The 20,159-nt window shown below is 45.2% G+C and overlaps 6 protein-coding genes across 6 annotated transcripts; 4 read left to right on the forward strand and 2 right to left on the reverse strand.

Annotated features, from left to right (window-relative positions):
- Positions 1-620: 620 nt before the first annotated feature.
- On the forward strand, positions 621-1,643 carry BDV27DRAFT_141531 (uncharacterized protein; the record flags this gene model as incomplete). The annotated part of the gene is made up of 2 exons (XM_032069833.1): positions 621-732; positions 826-1,643. The coding sequence occupies 2 exons, from the start codon at positions 621-623 to the stop codon at positions 1,641-1,643; spliced, it is 930 nt and encodes a 309-aa protein (XP_031932075.1).
- Positions 1,644-6,952: 5,309 nt separating this feature from the next.
- On the forward strand, positions 6,953-7,574 carry BDV27DRAFT_153451 (uncharacterized protein; the record flags this gene model as incomplete). The annotated part of the gene is made up of 3 exons (XM_032071784.1): positions 6,953-6,969; positions 7,020-7,194; positions 7,266-7,574. The coding sequence occupies 3 exons, from the start codon at positions 6,953-6,955 to the stop codon at positions 7,572-7,574; spliced, it is 501 nt and encodes a 166-aa protein (XP_031932076.1).
- A 217-nt stretch (positions 7,575-7,791) lies between these two features.
- Positions 7,792-8,906, reverse strand: BDV27DRAFT_121492 (uncharacterized protein). Its single transcript, XM_032065378.1, has 2 exons — positions 8,422-8,906; positions 7,792-8,367 (listed from the first exon to the last, which is right to left on the reverse strand). Exons 1-2 carry the CDS (start codon positions 8,712-8,714, stop codon positions 7,941-7,943), a joined length of 720 nt encoding a protein of 239 aa, XP_031932077.1. The 5' UTR covers positions 8,715-8,906; the 3' UTR covers positions 7,792-7,940.
- Positions 8,907-9,236: 330 nt separating this feature from the next.
- Positions 9,237-10,447, forward strand: BDV27DRAFT_121495 (uncharacterized protein). Its single transcript, XM_032065379.1, has 3 exons — positions 9,237-9,925; positions 9,979-10,021; positions 10,078-10,447. Exons 1-3 carry the CDS (start codon positions 9,326-9,328, stop codon positions 10,146-10,148), a joined length of 714 nt encoding a protein of 237 aa, XP_031932078.1. The 5' UTR covers positions 9,237-9,325; the 3' UTR covers positions 10,149-10,447.
- A 2,292-nt stretch (positions 10,448-12,739) lies between these two features.
- On the reverse strand, positions 12,740-13,336 carry BDV27DRAFT_121497 (uncharacterized protein). Its single transcript, XM_032065380.1, has 3 exons — positions 13,166-13,336; positions 13,025-13,104; positions 12,740-12,963 (listed from the first exon to the last, which is right to left on the reverse strand). The coding sequence occupies exons 1-3, from the start codon at positions 13,289-13,291 to the stop codon at positions 12,927-12,929; spliced, it is 243 nt and encodes an 80-aa protein (XP_031932079.1). The 5' UTR covers positions 13,292-13,336; the 3' UTR covers positions 12,740-12,926.
- A 1,383-nt stretch (positions 13,337-14,719) lies between these two features.
- On the forward strand, positions 14,720-15,618 carry BDV27DRAFT_166589 (RraA family protein; the record flags this gene model as incomplete). The annotated part of the gene is made up of 3 exons (XM_032074230.1): positions 14,720-14,809; positions 14,849-15,019; positions 15,114-15,618. The coding sequence occupies 3 exons, from the start codon at positions 14,720-14,722 to the stop codon at positions 15,522-15,524; spliced, it is 672 nt and encodes a 223-aa protein (XP_031932080.1). The 3' UTR covers positions 15,525-15,618.
- Between the last annotated feature and the right edge of the window lie 4,541 nt (positions 15,619-20,159).

Raw genomic sequence — 20,159 nt, forward strand, 5'->3', positions numbered from 1 at the left:
GTGTTCAAAGATCAAAGTTTGTAAAGACACCTATAACCGACCCCTACACTAGTTGCGGGGTCGGTTATAGGTATTCAGTAGCTGCCAGGACAAGGATCGCGTGCGCGCATGCCGCGATCAGGTCTGATTCCGGCATGGAAAATGGTGCTGCCTTAAAACTTATCCTGAAACGGAAAGGGTTTCAATTAGGAGGATTTTTATTTATGGTGATCGAGGAGCCAGTTTGGATGGGTAACTACTGTATCTTATCACACCATCTCCATCGCTAACCAGTGAGAGCCACGGCATAACCGCTAGCATCTGACAACCCCTGTCTATGCGTCCCAATAAGACAGCCCGGCGGCACTGCCACCCCTAACTTGCAGTATAATGTCACGGCTGCTAGTCTACATTTGATTTATGTTGCATAAAGCAAGGACTTGGCCTTGAGCTGAGCCACGCATGCGTGGCTGGACTATCGTGCATCCCTCTTGCGCCTTAGGCAGACAAGTAAGTACCCCGGTCTCTCTGGGGTCATATCAGGGTATATAGAGAGTATGACTTTCTTGCGAAATCTCCTACAAGTACTACACCCTAGAGAACACCCAGCTTCCTAGAAACCAACTCGTAAAATCATTACTATGCCTTCTCCATACTCACGAGCTCAAACAACCTTCCTTCCCCACCTCTCCGAGATCATCCAAGTCTACCCAGAGGGGGAACGATGGTGCGCAGGATACGCTCCATCACAGGGTCGTCGCTGCCATCAATCAACAAATGCGCGGAACCGGCAAACCGCCATGTACTTATTAGACGAAGGGACTGAAGACCTCTATGCGGGATGAGACATCAACGACCTGCTCGAGGCTTTGGCTCCTTACACTCTGTGCACACGGTGGCACAAGAATCAGGCCCCCGAACTTGCCTCAAAGTGGAAGAGGAAGGTTCAACGATTCTTGGGCTCCTGTGTGTCTCCTGCGCCTACTCAGCGAACTGCTGGAGAGCGACAACGGACTAGCCCTGCGGCAGGATCCCGGCGAATTGTAGAGGTGGAATGCTCCAATCTGGAGAACTGGGCTCTAGTTCGTATTGAGGGGCGTGGAAATCTACAGACTGTTAGAGCGGCACCAACACCGTCGCAAGGAACTCGCGTCAATGGACGCGCCACTCAAACCACAAACTCCACCGATAGACGACGCGAGCTCTCTGTGAGTGGTGCTGCAGTTCCAACAGAAGAAAGAACGAATAGAACAAGAGCAGTAGCCTACAACTCCCAAGCAGGCCTCCAGGTTGCCTCTGTTGCGGCATCGAACTGTGGACTGTCGAATATACCAACAGCGACTATTCGCGCGACCTCTAATCGTGCTCTCCTTGGCAGTGGCTCGAGAGCTGCTCTGTCCTCTACGACATCCTCATGTTCTGGCGATTCTACTCGCCGACCTATTGAAGGAGACTGTAGCATCTGCTATGAGTCCCTGAAAAAGGCTCGCTCTGGAGCTAGGCATGACGCTCACCATGATACGGAAGACGAGGAAGAACAGCAGGAAATATCCTGGTGCAAAGCCCAATGTGGAGTCAACTACCACGCGACCTGCATTGAATCGTGGCTGAAGGTCTCCCCTAAGTCTACGTGCCCGATGTGTCGGAGAGTATGGAAGGCTTAGGGTTATATTGTCTTGTTTCAGTTTGTACAGCATGTGCGTTAAGTGTTTAGTCTGGTAGACTAAGCCCAAGATACCCGATCTCAAATACCCCGAACCGAGCGTTTGAAAGTTTGATAGCATTTTGTTTTATTTTTATTGTTATTTATATTCTTTGAAAATAATTCTCGGCGTAGAGCACGGATATTCAAGGCGATAATGCTAGGTACGATTTATACACAGTGATCAATAACAACACTGAGAGTCCTTCTACTCGTTCCAAATAACCTTTTGAACTGTTTTATCGAGTAGTCTGTAACTGTTCCAGTCGTACACGTAGTAAAAAGGACCACCCCAAATGGAAAAACATGTGGTCAAGTGTTTATAAATTGTAAAGCGAGCAAGTACCAACTTCTTCCTCGTTCCTGCCTCATACTCCCATATTTTACACCTACTCGGTGGTACCTGTTATTTCATTTTCACCCACTTCAGCCTTGTGCTCTTTGGCTAGTTCCCCTTCACCCCTTCCATCAAATCACAGCTGCATCCTCAGTGCAGTGGCTGACGTCTCCAGATCGATTTATGGGGCGCTTCAATCGTACAGAGTAAATTATGGGCGGGGCCAACGAAGGATTGAATCATAGCCAGGCAGAATTGCAGGTATCCATCAGGCATGGAATACACTCTTTACTTCCATCGAGTGGTCCAGACTATTCCAATACCTCAGCCTTGCATAAAAAGAGGGGCTTTAGCTTATGGAAAATTTAACTAGTCAGCCTCGGTCCCTTTATCGATATGTCCCGGGCACATTTTCACAAGTTACAGGGGGTTTGCCGTCAGCCTCGGCTTGAGGCAGGGAGATATAGGTGGAAATGCTGCTGTGAAGTATTTATTATAAAAGCGGTCATTTTCTGCATGTTGTTCTACAAAGCCTCTGATTCCTTAAGCGATGATTTAAAACAGGAACAGAAAAGGCATGTATATAATAAAACAATAGACGCATGTAAATGGGTGGTTGTATCTAAATCCACAGGTGGGTTCGTTCAGCATCCCCACTACCAAATCAAGCGTGACCGATGGCTTCACCTTGGAAGATTAGATATAAACCTGGTTTCGGAAAAGGTATATGGTGTGTACAGACATTATGTCAATCACCTCCGGTAGTTTAGGCTACAATAGGCCTCTGCCACCAGGCAGGCTCTGCATACCCACGCATGCTGCGAGGTTCCATGTCATTGATGGATAGAATTTATACATAAACGCGTTCTATTCAGAAATGGGGTTGGGGATGTTGGAAACTGCAAGTCAAATATTAACATTCAGCATTTTACTGCACACTTCGATGAAGAAAGACGAAGCTTTCAATGTAGTTGTCCTTGTCTATGATTACTGGGTCAATTATTAACATAGAAACCAAATGATTCCGCTCCTAGATTCAAGAAGCGGATGGATCATCCTCAATGCCAGCCAGCTTCGTCTGGACCGTCATATTTTGCTGCGAACAGGCGCTCTGAATTTGTGCGTCGGAGATTGATTTATGTTTTCTTATGCTATGATCGTCATGTTGGAGGATCTCTGGGGTGATCGGTTTGGCCCACCCCCTTGAAGGATATATCGTCAATCTTCCTGGTTACTAGCTAGTCCCTTTTTGGCTATACGTGTAGCCTGCAGGGAGCCAGTGGCTACAATTCCTGCTAGGCAGCGTTCGACCAGCAAGGGACATACTAAAACGGTAGTATTGCTTTAAAATGTGCAATAAAATTGCTGAAGGGCTGGCGGCCACGCTGCTCGCCTTAAGAGGAGGAACGAAAATGATAGATCACTCGAACATGGAAACCAGCCGACATGGTATGAGAGGTGCCCTTGATCAACACTGCATATGATGTACTCTTCTTTCTAATGAGCAAAGCTCGCAGCGTGTACCATGCGACCCCGTTGAATGAATATGAGCTGGCTGAACAGCTGGAGCAATGGCTCCAACTGCACTGTAGTCTATTGTCAACGCTATTGAAAATAGTCACCAATGCATCGCTATGTTGCATGCAAAGAAGAGTGCCAATGATTTTGGGCCCACTTTCAGATCAGTTATGAATTCTAAATAAACGAATCATGTCCCAGCTAACAAGATCTAGGCTATGATGGTATTTCATATATCTCAAAAATTAATTCAATTTTACGGCACTATCGCGGGACTATTGAGATAGTCATGTCGATCATTTGCAAAACATTCGCAAACAAGAACAGGGGGGTATACTTCCAATAGGCTCTTATAATATTTAAAAAGAGGTTGACCTTTTTTCCAATCAATGATATGAAAGAGGGTTGTAGCCAACTCTTTTCATATTCTATTCTCCCGTTCGTTTCATTTGATTTCCTACATTCCAATCTTCGAGGACTGAGGCACCTAAATAATTTGTTTCATATACTCCTTGGTCAAGATGTGTTTTCATATCTTGCCATTCATAGCCGCGATCTCGCTTGCTACTACAGCTGTTGCAGAATGCAAGGGTGGCTTTTTCAACACGATCCATACACCAACAGACATGATACCGCAAGAATGCAGAAAGGGGGCGGAACTTTTTGTCAATGAAGGAGATAAATTTTACTGTTGGGTATGGACAACTTCTGCAGTAAAGGGTTTGTTGTGACATACCCAATGATTTCCGCCTATATCGAACCCCTCCTATGGAACAAGAAATACGGACTTTTTCCATATTTGTGGTCAAACTTGGGGGATATGCCTTTAAAATTGCCCGAGGTAAGGGAGATATACGAGGATGTAATGGAAAATTGTGTGACAGGCAACGCAGCGATCACAGAACACCCCAACTTGTGCAGCATTATGGACGGTGATAAAGTGCTGACCGACATGGCGAATGGATGCATCATTCCTAGGGTCGTTCCAAGGGTGATGCTCAAACTACCACAATTTATCGGCTAGTCCAAATCACACTGCTACAAAGTGGAAGATATAGTCAAAAAGACTCTGGTTCTTACAAAGAGTAAGCAGCTCATCTAGCCCATGATTCTTTCCCATGGACAGAAATTAGTCAATTGATACCTATTTTCTTATTAAGATACTATGCTAATACCAATGAACAGGTGGCAAAACCCCAAAGGGCTTTTTCAACCCCTATAAGGTCGTGAATGGCTTTGCTAAGAAAGTATGTGCCCTAACCATCCAATCTTCATATACCTTTCTGCCCTTTCACCTGCTCGCTATTCGCTAACCATATAAACAAAAAGAAGTATGGGGTGAAAGCAGATCCTAAGATAGGGTACTATCCAAAGGTCCTCCCATAGTTATTGGGACTGCGGCAAGAGTGCTGTAATCGGGTATTACATACTGTATTTTGTGATGTTCTTTCATTTTTTGCTGTTTCAAGTTTCGCCTTTGTCTGATTGTGCCTAATCCATTTGATTCTATATCTGGATATGAGAAACTAAGATAATAGCGACTTTTATAAGCTCGAACTATTCGCATTTCAGATGCTTTATCTCGTTGAAGATTTAGCCACACGTACCGAGCCCCCCCCCCCTCCCCCCCCCCCCCCCCCCCCCCCCAGGTAGCTGCAAGCGGCACAATGGCCACAAGATCGCAATCTCTTCATTCGGTGAATGTAGTGTTTAATGGCCAGAAACAGAGGGAGCATAGGTCATTCATAATCTCAGATCAGGAGAAATACAACCGGTACAGGGGGATATACAGGAATACAGAATCCATAGTGCTTGAACGCCCCCAAGCTCGTTTTCAATCTCCCTAGAGAAGAAAACATTCTATAAAAGGTCTAATTATGTCCCAATCCTAGAATAATCCCTCGGCTTTAACTAACTACTGTAGACTCCTTCCAAAGAGCCTTCAGGTCTGATGTCAGCTCCCAGTTTGACTTTAATGATAATCAGAAGTTGTATCCAAGGTATGTGAACGAAATAGTAGCGCATATAATACAAGACCTACAGGAAATCAAGAGATTGTAGTCCTAGTCCTATGAATAAGTTGTCAACCTGTAATAGGGCTTTATCTGCACACTATTGGGAAGGATCGCCGCAACCTGCCAACGCGATGTGACTCGTGGACGACATGGCGGAATTCACCCAAAAGCTCCAGAGGACACAACCCATCTCCCCAAAGATATGGAATGGATCTAATATTCTATAGTCCTCAGCACCGAAGTGACTTCAAGATCACTCTGAGCTGTGTCTTACAGGTAGAGCTCAATGCTATAGAGGCACTTCTAGAATCGTCAAGTGTTAAAGATGAGGGCAGGACCGTATTTACTATATTAGCTCTAAAAATCTTATATAATGAGTAGCTTTAAACAGATAACCGTTTTCCGCCGCCTACTATGTGACGATTAAATGGCGTAAGCTTTTAATGAACATAATTATATAGTGAGATTCAACGATAATATCTATCTACTCGGTAGAAGTAATATTAAATTCAGTCTTCACAATAGAGCTAGCGATTTTCTCTACCTCAAAAGTTAAAGAGATGAATGTCGAGTTTCCCAGAAGATTGCCTCTAAGCCCATCAACTAATACAAGCAACCGGCTTGCTCAGATCCGCACAAACACCATCGTCTATATCACTGTAGCATAGGCCTTGAGCGATTGATAATAGTCTCAGTATATACACGTGCCTATGTGTGACATATACATGTAGAAAGACTCACCATCGGGGCAGCGACATATATTCTTGGGAAGACCGCCATGGGGGTCCGCTCTGTTCAATCATTAGTTCTCGGATAGGCACCAGAGAAAGGATAAAGCAAGCTCACGAATTGCGGCATCCATTTGCGTTGTCAGCAGATACTACCATAGCTCGTAGAAATAGGAATAATGCGAAGAAATGAAAATTGATGTACATCGCGCTGGACTCTGGTATTGGATCAAACGTGAAGCCTATGCAATGCAATAGATGGCTCAGCGATGTTAATGATTTTCTAGAGGACTACGGCTGATTGGGTAGATATAAATACATTCCAAGTCCTAGATAAAGACTTAATAGATATTACATATACAAGAAATTACCATAGCAAGCAATATAACAGGTAGTATAACACGTAGTATAACAGGCAGTATAACAGGCAGTATAACAGGCAGTATAACATATAGTATAACATGTAGTATAACATATAGTATAACATGTAGTATAACATATAGTATAACAGGTAGTATCGGACACCGGCTACTCTTAGAAGATAAACAGCCAGAAGCCGTTATATACGTTCAGACACTCGAAATTCAATTGTTGGACCCATCACATTCACTGGCAATTTCTTTATTAAAGCATTGGCCTAGTATCGACCCTCTCAAAATAAAATTCTGGCAAAATGGCTCCGTTCTTGCCGTTCTGATAGCATTCAGCAATGCTGCCTCGATATTAAGCCACCCCCAAAGCGAGGAACACCACAAGATCTCCACGGCGGAAGACATTCCTGAGCTCCCAGAAGGATTTACTTGGAGGATTGTGGAGCGCCCCGTCGGAAATGATACGAGAATTAGCCGTGTTGTGGAGCTTGATACCCAATCGAACCAGCTGCAAAAGCGGGCATTTGCTATTGGTTGTACTGGGGTAAGTACTATTGCAACCAACTTCAGCGTAAAACAACTGATAGCTGTGGAGTTCGACTAACACACTCTAAGCATGCTGGGTCACCCCCTTTGATCGACGACTGTAACACTCTGAATACCCAAGTCAAGAATTACCAATCAACACTTCTCGTACAGCCGGGCTACTGCCACGAAGCGACATATGGCACCTGCTTAACCTACGTCTGTGCCAAATGTCGACAGGTAGCCGTGGATACGAATACATGGTATGATCTTAACCAGGCGGTTATCAGCCACTGCGTTGACAATGGTGAGGCTGGGTACGGGTATGACAATACGGATAATGAGTACGAAATTGGTATCGAGCATTCGGGCGATGAGCTCCCTTCATATATTTGCTGAGTTTGATATAAGGCTTTGAGGCTTACATATTAGAATTTGTATAGTCTTTCAAGGAAGGCCTATATTGATGGCCTGGATGTCAGAATGATCTACTGTACAATACATTAGGCAATACAGTTTACTACAATGCTAGACGTCCTGCTACCAGCGATATAGCTTGCTCATATAAATAACTCAATATTTAATCGAATAAAGGTTGCTTCTAAACAGAAAGCCCATCAGCACCTAGTTTAACAACTTCCATTCTATAACATCTAACACAATGTAATGCATTAACAATGAACATAGAGCCACGGTAAAACAACAACAACAACAGAGCGACCAGAGTAAAAACAACACTGCTAGTCCATATTGACCTAACTCCTTTCATGGTGAGCCGTCACAGCCCCACCGTGAGAATTGCTGTACAGAGAGCGTAAACCCATTGGTATTCTGCTCCTGCGACACAATCCTGGAATTATTGCCATGTCTGATAGCCCTTCGGAATGGAGACATCCCGTAGGATCGCTTTGGGTCATTTAGAGAGATCCAGCCCTTCTTGCGGTCGACCATCGCGTTCATAACCAACTCGTTCCACACCTGATCTGTGGGAGTAAATGGACAATCAAAAGTCCACTCCACTCGAATTTGCACGTCGTGTTTCTCCGGTAAGGCATCTGCCTCTATTGACGGAGTGTGAAATACTACCTCGACAGACCCACCGTAGGCGATTCTGCGTGCCAGCCTCTCTATATGAGCTTTCATCGCAGCGCAATCGTGATCGGGGAAAGAAACTAATTTAGAAAGCGTCCAGCTGGAACCCGGGGTTCTATTAGCATTATAAACAATGTTGGGCTGGAAAACATACGATCTCCCATCAGTACGATCTCCCAGCCATTCATTAAGCCAGCCATCCAATATCGCCTCAAAGCTGCAACCGTTGGCGGAGTGATTCCAGGACTGGCAATCGCTTTTATAATTTGTCAGGAATTGTCCAGACCTGATCCCCACTATTTTCAAACAGTCGACCCAGAGATCAAAATCAATAACTTTGGTCTGTTCGTTCGTGATATGTGTCCCGAGGATCTGTAAAGATGCCTTTGGTGGAGAGTTCAACTGCTCTAGGAGAGAAGATTTTGGGGGATCTAAGGTAAGAGTCATCTTTTCGCGGTCGGTTCGGATGAAGGAAATTGACAGGTAGAAAGAACTAAGTAGAATCCTGAGAATATTCCCAGATTATTATTTATTGAGCCGAAGCTTAGTCAGTTCGACTCCCACTACGTCAGCTTTGAGCTCGTTCATATAAACTTCTTACTAGGGCGTCCGTAGTGCAGGAGAAGGGCCCACGGCTGCCGGGTGCCTCGGGAACCCTGGTCAAGGATATTAAGGACGATTCCTGCACAAGAAGACGCGCGTCGGAAATTCTATTTACACACTAACGACAGTATGGTACATTACTGACTCACTTATGGGTTTAATTTCTCATACCCGACAGAAATTCGAGTGGCAAAAAGTGGACGAACAAATCGTAAGAAGTACTGAAATCACCTGATTTATGATGCTTCGGGGCTAAAATGCCATTCATAACAATTTCTAGATCCTTACTAATATATAGCCCCTTCTGCCTAACAAAATACTCGGACCTTTGATAGAGACGGATATATCCATCTCAAGAAATACGGTGCGTGAGTGCCTACCTTATCTTCATATAGACCTATTATACGACTAAGACTTATTATGAAAGTCTGGGGCAGATATACCTTGATTAAATTATGAAGAACCAATCATCCCACGAAACACCAGCAGCAGCGATGTCACTCACAGACTTTGAATGCTACTCTCTCGATATGTCCCCTGTGAACTGGAATGAGCTACAACTCTCTATGAACCTGTTTCCTGAGGGGGGTACCCTCCCAATGTCCGGCGAGAGTCCCGAAATCAACTCATCAGCCGGCGACTCAAAAATGAATTCAAGCGAGGCGGAGACTGCCACGTATTCCACCATTGATACACCAGGAGATAGATTCTCAGATTGGATATATAACTCCCCAAGTATCGAACTTCAATCGGCGGAGCTGCCATTCATTCCCGATCAATCAGGAACCGAACGATCCCCAACTAGATGTGACCGGTGTTTGAGCTTTGAAGACGAACTACTTCTGATCCTAAGGGATAGCCGAGGTAAGAAGTGGCAGGAGATAAGTGCCTCTTTCGAGCAGCTTCTCGGAAAGCGATATCGTGCCCCGGCTCTGCAAATACGGTACATGCGGCTCCAAAAGCGACTGCGCCTGCATACCGACGAAGATAAATCGGCATTGTTTGAGGCTCATGCTCACTGGGCGGACATGAAATGGCAGATAATAAGTGACAAGGTGGGCAAAATGTACTCTGATGGTGCTGTGTAACTGGCTGATCTCCCGTCTAGATGATAGAGCTTGGTCGTGGGAATCAGTGGACACCCGCGTACTGTGCGTCCAGATGGTTGGCTTACAACAGGTTAATGAGGACCGCTAATAAAGCATAGATATATGTGTTTGTCTATCGGCATCCTACATACTTGCGTGGAGGGAAAAGGGAGTCGTGATACTCCATTAGGTGCTAATTCATCTAGTGGAAAGCCCTATCAGCAGCTTGCGTACTATGACTGGCGATTTACGGATATAACAACTCATTCCTTCTCGTAAAGTATTCGCAGTATGGCGAAGACATGATTAATTTGATTATTCTGTATTTTGTTAGTATTTGAGTAGTGTATATAACACGGCTTTCCTTTTATTCATCGGAAAGGACTCGATTTATCCCCAATGAAAGGCCAACCTCAGGATTGGGCTATATTTTGGATTGATCCCGGTTTACTAGAGCAATCTAGTGGTATCTATAAGCCTTTCTTTAGAATATCTTTCTTCGTCTTCCTTGAGCTGACCCCCTATGTCCTGGAGGCAACAATGTAGCTTTGGCTGATTAGAGTGGAAAAAGCTAGTAAGTCAAGCATCGATGGGACCACCTGGCTTGAGCTTTGAACTCCTCCCACTGGCCTGTGACTGGGTAGATTTAGTGCCTGGGCTACAACCAGCCATCGCTACACGTCAGTGCCTGATGCTCGAAAGACACTCTTGGCCATGCCTAGTGAGACACCGGAAGTTTTCGGGTATCCGGCACTGAATAAGACTTTATGCGAACACCCTTCCACTATAAGTGGCTACGTGTTGAGAGGCCCGGTATTCTTTGATTGTGATCGACAGGTGTGGCATGAAAAGCCATCGTGGGGCTTTGAATTTGATCCAAGAAACGCCCGGTCGATGTTTGTTTTCCGACGACGAAGGCTGGAATATGCCGAATGGTATATTACGGGCCGCTGGGCGATTGAGATAGGAAACCGTACCCGGAAGCGTCCACCAAGGTTCAATGAAATTAATAACAATGGAAAATATTAATTAGCAGAGAGTATTATCTATATAAATCTGAAGCATACAACTAGTGGGGACTGTAGGTGTCTCGAGAAATACTTGTCCCATCCCTCTCTTCGATTGATGACCAAGAGAAACACCTCGCAGCCAGCTAGAACGTCTCTTATAATACTGCTTGTTCAGCTCACTCATATAGAAATGAACTACTGCATGGAGGGCTAGGAAACGATCTTCTGTGATGGCAAGGCTGACCAATTAGCCCATCTGGATTGACCATCCAGACAGTATCATATGATCGGAATAGGATCACAATCCTTTGGCTGGTTGATCGACACCAACTGTTTGGCTTATGCAGGGTTTATCTTAGCATGTACCCACTTAGCCAGAGACGAGCGCGAGCGGAGGACCTTAGCTCTATACTAGGCTGTATCCACACACCAACTTTCTCCACGGCCAATGTGAATCCTCTCGAGACCGAAATTGGGATCGACACAGAGTATGCTGTTTAGCATGGCAGGGTTACATCGGGCTAATTCTACGTGATTAGTTTCCTGCAAGATGACTGCGGCAACGATGGATCAGATTAGACCTACATTAGACCGGCACGGGCCGGGCGCGAAGCTCAGGTTCTGAGAGTACAGGGAGATGTCATAAGTACATCTCCCATCGTAGGATTAATGGCAATGACACGGTAGGGGGCTTCGTCCTCGCCGGCTGGTGCAGGCATCCAGGACTATGCTGTAATTTCCTTGATTTCTCCGTTTCTATTGTATTCCTTGTCCTTTCCCCCCTTTTTGTTTATGTGTTTTTAGTGTTACAACGCGCTTTCTTTCCCCGGAAAAAAATGACACTTCATGCGTGTTAATATGTAGATAATATTATCCCGCCTCTGCACCTTTACCCCAATAATTTGGGTGACACATAGAAAATTCATGTTAAAACGAGGATTATGCACGGTATCGATTTTCCGTATGCTGAAAGTACGCCAAGTAATTGTGATCACAGCAATCTACATGCCAAGATCCCTATATAGGCGAATCATGCATTGCCAATATTCTGTAAGGGGTTGGGTTGCATCAGAGTAGGACTGCTGGCCATGTGCGATAAGTAAATATACAACAAAATATTTATAGAAGATAATTGAAATTGAATTTCATGGTATCTGGTACAGTATTTAAAAGCTGAGGTGCCGCGCCGCTACTGCCAAGACCGGTGGGGCCGGCTTGCGGCTTCTGGGAAGCGGCACCTGACCTGTGTACTCCGACGCACACTGAAGATTGCGATCCAGGCACGGTCGATAATTGACCCACAGTACCCATCTTGGCATAGGACTGTTGAAGCTTGGCTCTATGCAAATACCGATGATCACTCTAACTACTAAGAAATATATGGATCTCATACATTTCTCTTGAAATCTACATTTAAAACATAGAAATCACTGGAGAATGGCTTTAGATTACATATATAATAGGCTGCTTACTCAAATTAAGTCTGATCACATGTGCAGTGCATAGCATTCGAAAGATAAGTGTTTGACATGTTTCAGCTGGACAGTGTCTTTGTAAAGTCATCTTTAGGGCATTGTGAATTGTTGCATTCCTATTGTCACAAATAGGTTATTTAGCGTAGAGGAGAGGGTTACACCAGGAATGATAACACAGATATCTATCGTAAGCGCAAAGCTGAGATACATTAGATAATGAGAAGTAATGCTTTGGCGCGTATTTAAATGTATATGCAGACTAAGCATTACTAAAACCAGTTGGGTAAACACGTTATATCTGATGATAGGTATTGTAGAACCACGGGCATTCCATAGAACAATTTCGATAACTCTCCATATTCAAATATTCCTGTCTTTCAGCCTCTAACTGTACAATTATGTATGGATAACAATATTCATGCATTAAGAGAGAACCTGAGTTGGACACTAGTCTTGCACACTTTGGCTGAGTAAAGGGCACATTTAACAGCAGCATTCGAAGCAGGTCAGCGCCGCGCATCTATTAAGCATGGTTAACAAGCTTCCCACGTAATCAAGAAATATTAGAGACTGAGGCTTACACTCCGCAGCAAGTCCCACAACACCCACATCCATCGTCGCCCTCCCCACCTCGGAGTTGCATCTGCATAGATTGAGGCTTCTAAAAGCACCAAATGGTTAAAATGATACAAATATTGAAATGAAAGGATGGATCGCCATACAGGTTGCTCTGTAACAATGTTGGAGTCCATATCTCGAGACCGAGAGGGTTGGTCCATAGTCAGTGTTGACGCATCCCAGACAGGCTCCTGGGTGACGTTCGCGCTTTTGCGGAACCAAGTGAACATATCTGCAAACGGGGACTCTCAGGAGAATCAATGCGAACGTCTAATTTCGCGGTAAATGGTAGTCCTTAAGTATTCAAGTGTTTCAAACCTGCTGCCTAAAAATATGATAACCGCAATTCGCGGGTTCTTAGGCAGCAACATTGAGATATCAACTCGCCCGCTGATAGGTTCTTTTTCATAAGTCCTGGTGGGCACGCTAGCGGAGTACTATGTTAGTTACACCAAGCTTTTTCCATTTGCCGAACAAATTACAAGGCCTTCTATACTAAAACGATTTTCAATGTTAACTAAACTTGGAGATATGCCTGGGTCACAAATCCCGCCAGGGCAGACCGGGCTGACTTCCCAACTTCGGAGAATAGCTATTTCTCCGCGGTGAATGCGTGCTCCACTTACGATGTTCCCTGTGGATTACTTGTGACGAAGACTGACTTTGGGGGCGACCACTATCAAAAAATAACAGTTTCAAGTGCCCCTGGAGTTGTTGAAGGGTTATACGGTGAACAAGATCTGAAAGGAATATAACAAAGCACGTCGATATTAGCCAGCCGTCGTGCCAAGCAGAACATGGCAGTCGGTTGCAGGTATTCTCCGATCCGGAGTTGCGGTGAGAAGCAACACTTCCTGAGTGCAGATATGGTACAGGAAATCTGTATCCTACATACATCTAATCCCTGTCTTCCAAGGAAGGTGCAGTAAGTGAAGTTCAGCTGAGGACGATTCAGGGCCGAAGCCCCCTCGACTCGGTTATACCTGGTCATGTTAAATAGCCTTGGGGAGTTGCGGGTTACAATCCCCAAGAATCAGTTTTGTTCTGAATCGGACTACAATGTTCCTTCCTGCATTTTCCACATCTGCTTCTCCCTAACTCAGGTAGTGGAGAAGAGAAGTGCAGTCGGGGCCATATGGCACCGTGAGCAATGCAGACATGATCTACACTAATACTCTTTTCAAACTCTTTCAATTGTTCGAGTGACGCACGCGAAGGGGTAAAGTGGCGTCCTGCAAACGGGAAGAGATCGGGTTCAAAAGTATGGTGATGTGTGTCCCACGCACCCAATGGCACGGGCTTTGTCGGGTATTCGCGTTGGGCCATGGTCGGAATCAGTGGTTCGTCCAGCTCAGTTTAAGGACAATGTTGAGATTTTTTTCAACGTATTTACACATATCTCAGGTAACCCCCCTGTTAAAAGTCACATTCTCTGAGGCCCTCTCACCTTCAACCGGACGTCATTCCGTGTCGTCGGTCCGGTGCCGAAACCTCTCGGTCCGTGTCGGTAAAATGCCGACATAACCTCGAACTCCCGTGCTACACCCCGCTGCCACTCTTAGCCGAAAACAGCACGGGATGCCCTGATAAGCTAGCTCATCGCTCACCATAATTCAACAACCAAGAGCTTCTGTCTAATTAGGTCTATTTTATCTATTATGTCTTCCGATTCCATCAGTATCATTGAGCACCTGCAACAGTGGGGTGCTTGCGATATAAGTTCAATGCAAGCGTTCTGTTCGCTTTGCGTTACAAGATTTAAGGCTAACAACTTCTGCATACGACAGGTTGCCGATGGCCTCTCGAAGCTCAATTATCCCAATGGCGGTTTCCTTGAAGGCCTCGTAATGCAATTACCTCAATTCCAAGCTGGCCAGGCCAAGATTGTAGGACAGGCCTTCGCAGTCAAGTTCGTCCCCAAGTCGGATATATCGGCTCCTAAACTGCAAGGTAACTCTGTGTGCATGTGAAAGAAATCTTTCATGGCCTAAACCCTAACTTTATATGCAGATCGATTAAATCCCCAATGGCGGCGTTGTCTTTATCTCCCAGCCTCTGCCCCACGTCAATGCAGTCTATGGGGGCCTCAAGACCCTACGCGCTCAGAAGCTAAAGGCAGCTGGTGTCGTGATCGATGGTCGCGTGCGTGATCTCGGCGAGCACCAAGCTCTTAACTTCCCTCTATTTGCCCGGTCTGTTGGTACAACCGCCGGCGGTGAAGTGTGTCGCCCCTCAGAAGTGAATGTTCCTGTCCGCCTCAACTCTAGTGATCAAGATGCCTGGATTTACGCTGGAGATTACATTATCGCTGTTATGAATGGTGTGGTCCGCTTGCCGCACGAACTTGCTGAACAAGTTCTTGACATCATTCCTGCCATCGCTGAGGCCGATGCGAAATGCGCGGAGGCTATCAAAGACGGAATGAGCGTGCACCAGGCTTTCAAGGAGTTCCGTGGCCGTTGATAATTTGTTGAAGAGTGGGCCCCATGTCTGTTATTTGACGGAGAACCTTATCTTCCTGTTCTCTCTCTTTGATCGTACACAATAAATGATTTTCTGTTCTGTTTAGTCCTTCTTTACAGAATGTAGTATCTCTCTATCAGAGATTGTCCAGCTGTCATGAAAACGGAAAACTGAAATAGGAATGCATTGAAATGCCGATGGCAGTCCTTTTTCAAGACTGCTCACTTGTATTAGATGGTGTTGCGACTTGTGTGTACGTAGAAGTAGCTGGGCAATATAGTCCGTCAACGTATTCCTACAATACTTAAGCATCTACAGACTGTTCTCGTATCAGGATATCCTCGTTGCGAATGTGTCTAAGAGAAATGGGAAGCCTTAGATGCAGAAGAATTACTGATATTTACACTACGGCACTAACCGTAAAGACCATGGTTAACCGCAACCATATTCAAAACCAAATGGTTTTGGTCTTCGGATCAAGACCGTAAATTTTTACGGTTCAGTTGCGGTTTTCAACTTCAGGCCACAATGCAGTTTTAGTTAACTAATACTTAGATTTGTTCTTCTGATGTGGCGGGACTGCAGAAAGTAGATATCGGGCCGCTTACTGCGTTGGGGAGTGACTTGGAATTGATTCTTCGCCGAATGCCAGTTAAATTAACGTAATAACCCATATTGGACCCTCTTCACCTCGAAATGCTTGAATTTTCTAACAGGCTCCTAGGCTTCTAATAGGATATACTATGATTATTGAAATGTGTAGGTTTGTCGACTACTTGAGTACCAGAAATGAGCGCTATGTGTATTTGAGACTGTCGCATGCACTAGCTTATTCATGCACGACTTCTAGTACCCATACGTATACTGGAACAAGCACTGGCCCCGAGACTCTCTACCATGTTGATCAGCCTTTATTATATCACTTGGCTCACACTTTTGTTTACCAAACTTATATTCTCAGCAGTGGCGGACTATAAGACGCCAAATCAGGAAGAGAGGCTGTTCGTTGGCCAGGCAGCCAGGCAGATTCCCTATTGAATCCTTCACAGCTAGTCCTAACCTGAACATATAATGACATACGCTCCCCAAATGTAGGCTATCTCGTGCCAAGTGGGTATGAGTAGAGTGTAGCAGATCATATTTACGACCAGATAAACTCCGCGCATCGCCTTGGCCTATACACCACCCAGTAGCCATCGCCGACTCAGGTATCTGGGTAGAATTGTGGACAGCTAATAATCTCTTCCGGCCGAGGAAACATAAACCGTTTCGCTCTGAGCCCAAACCGTAGGGCATTCTCGCAAACGGCCTCGTTGCTTTTTCTGCTGGCTCATATACAACCTCTGCCGGATATCACGAGGTATAGACTCCAAATGCATCAACTAAACAAGACACGCTGGCCCATCAGTGTGTTCTCTCTGTAGTTTGACACAAGATGTGCTGTATAAATTGGAAAAGAAGTATACTTCTTCGTGTTTCAATGCCCAGGGACCTGGTCTGTCACGTACTGCGTGAGTAACAGTTGTTTCGAGCAAGCATATGTCTTCATGGCGGACTTCTCAAGCTGCCTTGCATTTGAATTGCTCTGTTTCGAGACAGTCCATAGTGATATATGCAAAAGTGGCAGTATCATGTCAGTCGGCAAGGATTTTAGCCCAGGAGCTCTGACCCTCCAGAGGCACTTTCAAACAACGTGTGGTGTCACCTTCGAAGGGCCAGGCAATGCGGAGATATCTTCTTGTTGAATCCAGCCCCGTAGGCTTGAGAGTACCGAGGATAGTACGAATAATGTTCAAGGTCTGCTGGCGTGCCTTATGTGGAAGATCCTTGATCCATCTCTGAATGTCTTTCAGCCTAAGTGAGTTGTTGCGCAGTTGTGCTTCAAAGCATAGAATATAATGCTCAAAACCGTTAAGAAATGACCGCAGAAGATCCGCCACAGTTGTTCGCAGGAGCACCCTTCTAGCTACTCCAGTACAGTAGCCATTTGAGATGTGATTAGTGACTGGATCTCTACCATATCATTGATGAGGTTAGCTTTTGAGGGGGGAAGACCCTACAGCGATCTTGCGAGCCTAACGTTGGATGACGCCTAAGAGGCATAGAATAGAGGAAAAAGCGTGTTGCTAAGGGGTGGGACTGGATTTCGTGTAAAATACAGCGCGCGAAGGCACACGACATCAATCCTAAATACAAGATCTATTCTTGGGACTAGGGGATCGGCAACCACACCGTATTCGGAGTAAGGTGTTTTAAATTAGGGCTCGGGAATGAATTTCGACGAGTGTGGTGATATATCTGATTTCGAATATCACTGTACATCGCAAATCTCAGTCGTCTCAGTGCCAGAAGACGCCAATTAAATATAACTGATCGGCCACGGAAAGAAGGATCGAAATTCAAGAGGGCTAAGTCATTCAGCTTCAATCTCATTTCTGTTTTCCATACTTATTATGTTCTATCCATGGAATGAGATTAATATGATCGGAACGATCAAACAGGTCAGTTACTCGTTCATGTAGGAAGTGGAAGGGCTTGTGACCTATTTAATCGCTTCTATGTCATCAATTTCATTTCATCACTTGGGAGTCGGATGTGAAAATATTCACTACCAGTGGCTTCTTCGCTACCGCCCAGTCAGGAATTAATCCATACAACAGATTTTCACTTTGGAGTTGCGATCAATTAATGCCTCTCAGCACGTAGTGGGTAGTTGTCTTCCAACGTTTATATCTAATCTGTGTAACTTTCTTCTACTAACCTAATAATGACGAATGATTGAGTTATAGCCTTATAGGGTACCATGACGGAAAGGAGACCGGGGGATATCGCGAGATCGTTTAATGTCAAGATTTCCCACACGCGAAAAGAGGCTCACCAGGCAGCGCCGATCTTTCTCTGGTAGGTAAAATGGACAGTAGTCGGTGGCCGTTTCCCCTGTTAAGGGTCCTTGGGCCTCGTCTTTCCCATACCCAACGGCTCTGGTACTGTTTGAGTTCGAAGAGGCAATTTCTTAGCAGGTCATCCAAAAGCAGATAGAAAAATGACCAGTGATACCGCTTGGTAAATGCCATTGAGTAATCATAAACGCGGCGGTAATGGAAATAGGTAAAAACAGTACATACTACAGCAAGCCACTGATGCTGCTCAACCGACCACCTAATAGGTTCCTACCTCCCGCACCAGGTCCTCTCTAAGCCTAATTCCTTCCCGCCCCCCCCGGGTCCAGCGCAGGCTTTATAGGCCCTTGTACCAGTCGTTCTAGAATGCTACCACACTCTATTCCATTGCCCCAAGCAACCTAGGTGACCATACTCTAGATCAAGTTCTATCAGACCAGCTAGAAGAATCATCAATTATGAATCTGTCTAGCCTTTATGAGGGATACTTACGCTGGAAATATGATACCTGTTGTGGAACAGCGGTTTCACAATGAGCCCGGATACGGAATTGGAAGTCGCCTATCTGCTCATATCTCCAATCATGACATATACCTCCTGTTGAGGCCCCTCCACTAGGTCTCTTAGTTACTATATATATAGTAAATGAGAAAGAAGAATGCTTGAGATAATGACAAATAACAAGGACTTTATATACCCCCTTTGACCCATAAGGCTTCCCGGTCTTGTATAATTCCAACCAAGACAAGTGTCTTAAGTTTAATGCGGCATGCCGTTTCTCCCATCGGCTGCCCGATACCCTCTTGTCGCAGTCGCCCACTAAGATGCCTTCCGTGGCTTGTTGTACCGCGGTATCCTCGTTTATGATGGTTAGTCCTTGACAATGGCTATGGACGAGTTGGGTCGCCCGTTCCTCGGGAGTAAGTGTTGTTTGGAATCCTGCAGCCAAGGCCACTAGGGCAACAATAATTGAAATGTGATACATTTGTCTTGAGAAAAGTAAAAAAATACCAAATATAATGTTAACACAGTAGAATAGAAAGGAATGTCATATTCCTTCCAGGGCCCTTATAACTTTCCAGCTGGAACAATCTTTCTGGTCAGAAATATTTTAACCTTTTCTTTCTTTCTTTCTCTTTCTTCGTTGCTCACGGGCGCGCCGGGGCACTGGGCAAACACTGACTGACCTCTTGAGTCTTTTAAAGGGCTCGACCGCTTAGACCCTCGGCTACATAAGCTCTCATAAAGAGACTTGTCAATCTATGTGAGAAGGTGCGAGGTCATGTGATCATTTATATATTTAACCCAGTCTGCGCGACCTACGCGTTTCATTACCTTAGCATCTCTCTACACGGCCCTGAAATTTAGAATTAACTGGTTTAGGAAACAAAGGCTCCTCCTGCTGTAAGCGTTCTACTGTTTGTTTGTCTGTCGTTAGACGAAGAGCAAAAAACATACAACAGGAGGGATTCGCTGGTGGTCACCCACCCAACTACTAACCTCCCGGCGTGTGGCTTAAGTACGGCTGAGCGGACGGGAAGCCCTGTTCTCCACACCCTGTGGTCGTATGTGCTAGACTACCAAGAAATACAGGCTTATATTACTAGTTTTGAAGAATTCCAGTGCGATTAAGAGCAGGGTTCCTTTTCTTTCGTCATAGGTTTTACTTCCCAAGACCTACCACGAGACCTTAAACTAATCATAGTTTCATGACCTAGCCCAAATAGACAAAATG

This window comes from Aspergillus caelatus, assembly GCF_009193585.1.
Source record: "Aspergillus caelatus strain CBS 763.97 unplaced genomic scaffold BDV27scaffold_16, whole genome shotgun sequence".
Classification (NCBI taxonomy): domain Eukaryota; kingdom Fungi; phylum Ascomycota; class Eurotiomycetes; order Eurotiales; family Aspergillaceae; genus Aspergillus; species Aspergillus caelatus.

Bases quoted from the DNA above. Each gene is read 5' to 3' on its own strand.
- BDV27DRAFT_121492 (XM_032065378.1), bottom strand. From the start codon at position 8,714: ATGACTCTTACCTTAGATCCCCCAAAATCTTCTCTCCTAGAGCAGTTG. The intron at 8,368-8,421 runs GTATGTTTTCCA...CCCGGGTTCCAG, and splicing joins GATCGTACTGATGGGAGATC to CTGGACGCTTTCTAAATTAG.
- BDV27DRAFT_121497 (XM_032065380.1), bottom strand. From the start codon at position 13,291: ATGTTCACTTGGTTCCGCAAAAGCGCGAACGTCACCCAGGAGCCTGTC. The intron at 13,105-13,165 runs GTATGGCGATCC...TGGTGCTTTTAG, and splicing joins ACATTGTTACAGAGCAACCT to AAGCCTCAATCTATGCAGAT. The intron at 12,964-13,024 runs GTAAGCCTCAGT...CATGCTTAATAG, and splicing joins TGTGGGACTTGCTGCGGAGT to ATGCGCGGCGCTGACCTGCT.
- BDV27DRAFT_121495 (XM_032065379.1), top strand. From the start codon at position 9,326: ATGAAGAACCAATCATCCCACGAAACACCAGCAGCAGCGATGTCACTC. The intron at 9,926-9,978 runs GTGGGCAAAATG...TCTCCCGTCTAG, and splicing joins GGCAGATAATAAGTGACAAG to ATGATAGAGCTTGGTCGTGG. The intron at 10,022-10,077 runs GTGCGTCCAGAT...AATAAAGCATAG, and splicing joins TCAGTGGACACCCGCGTACT to ATATATGTGTTTGTCTATCG.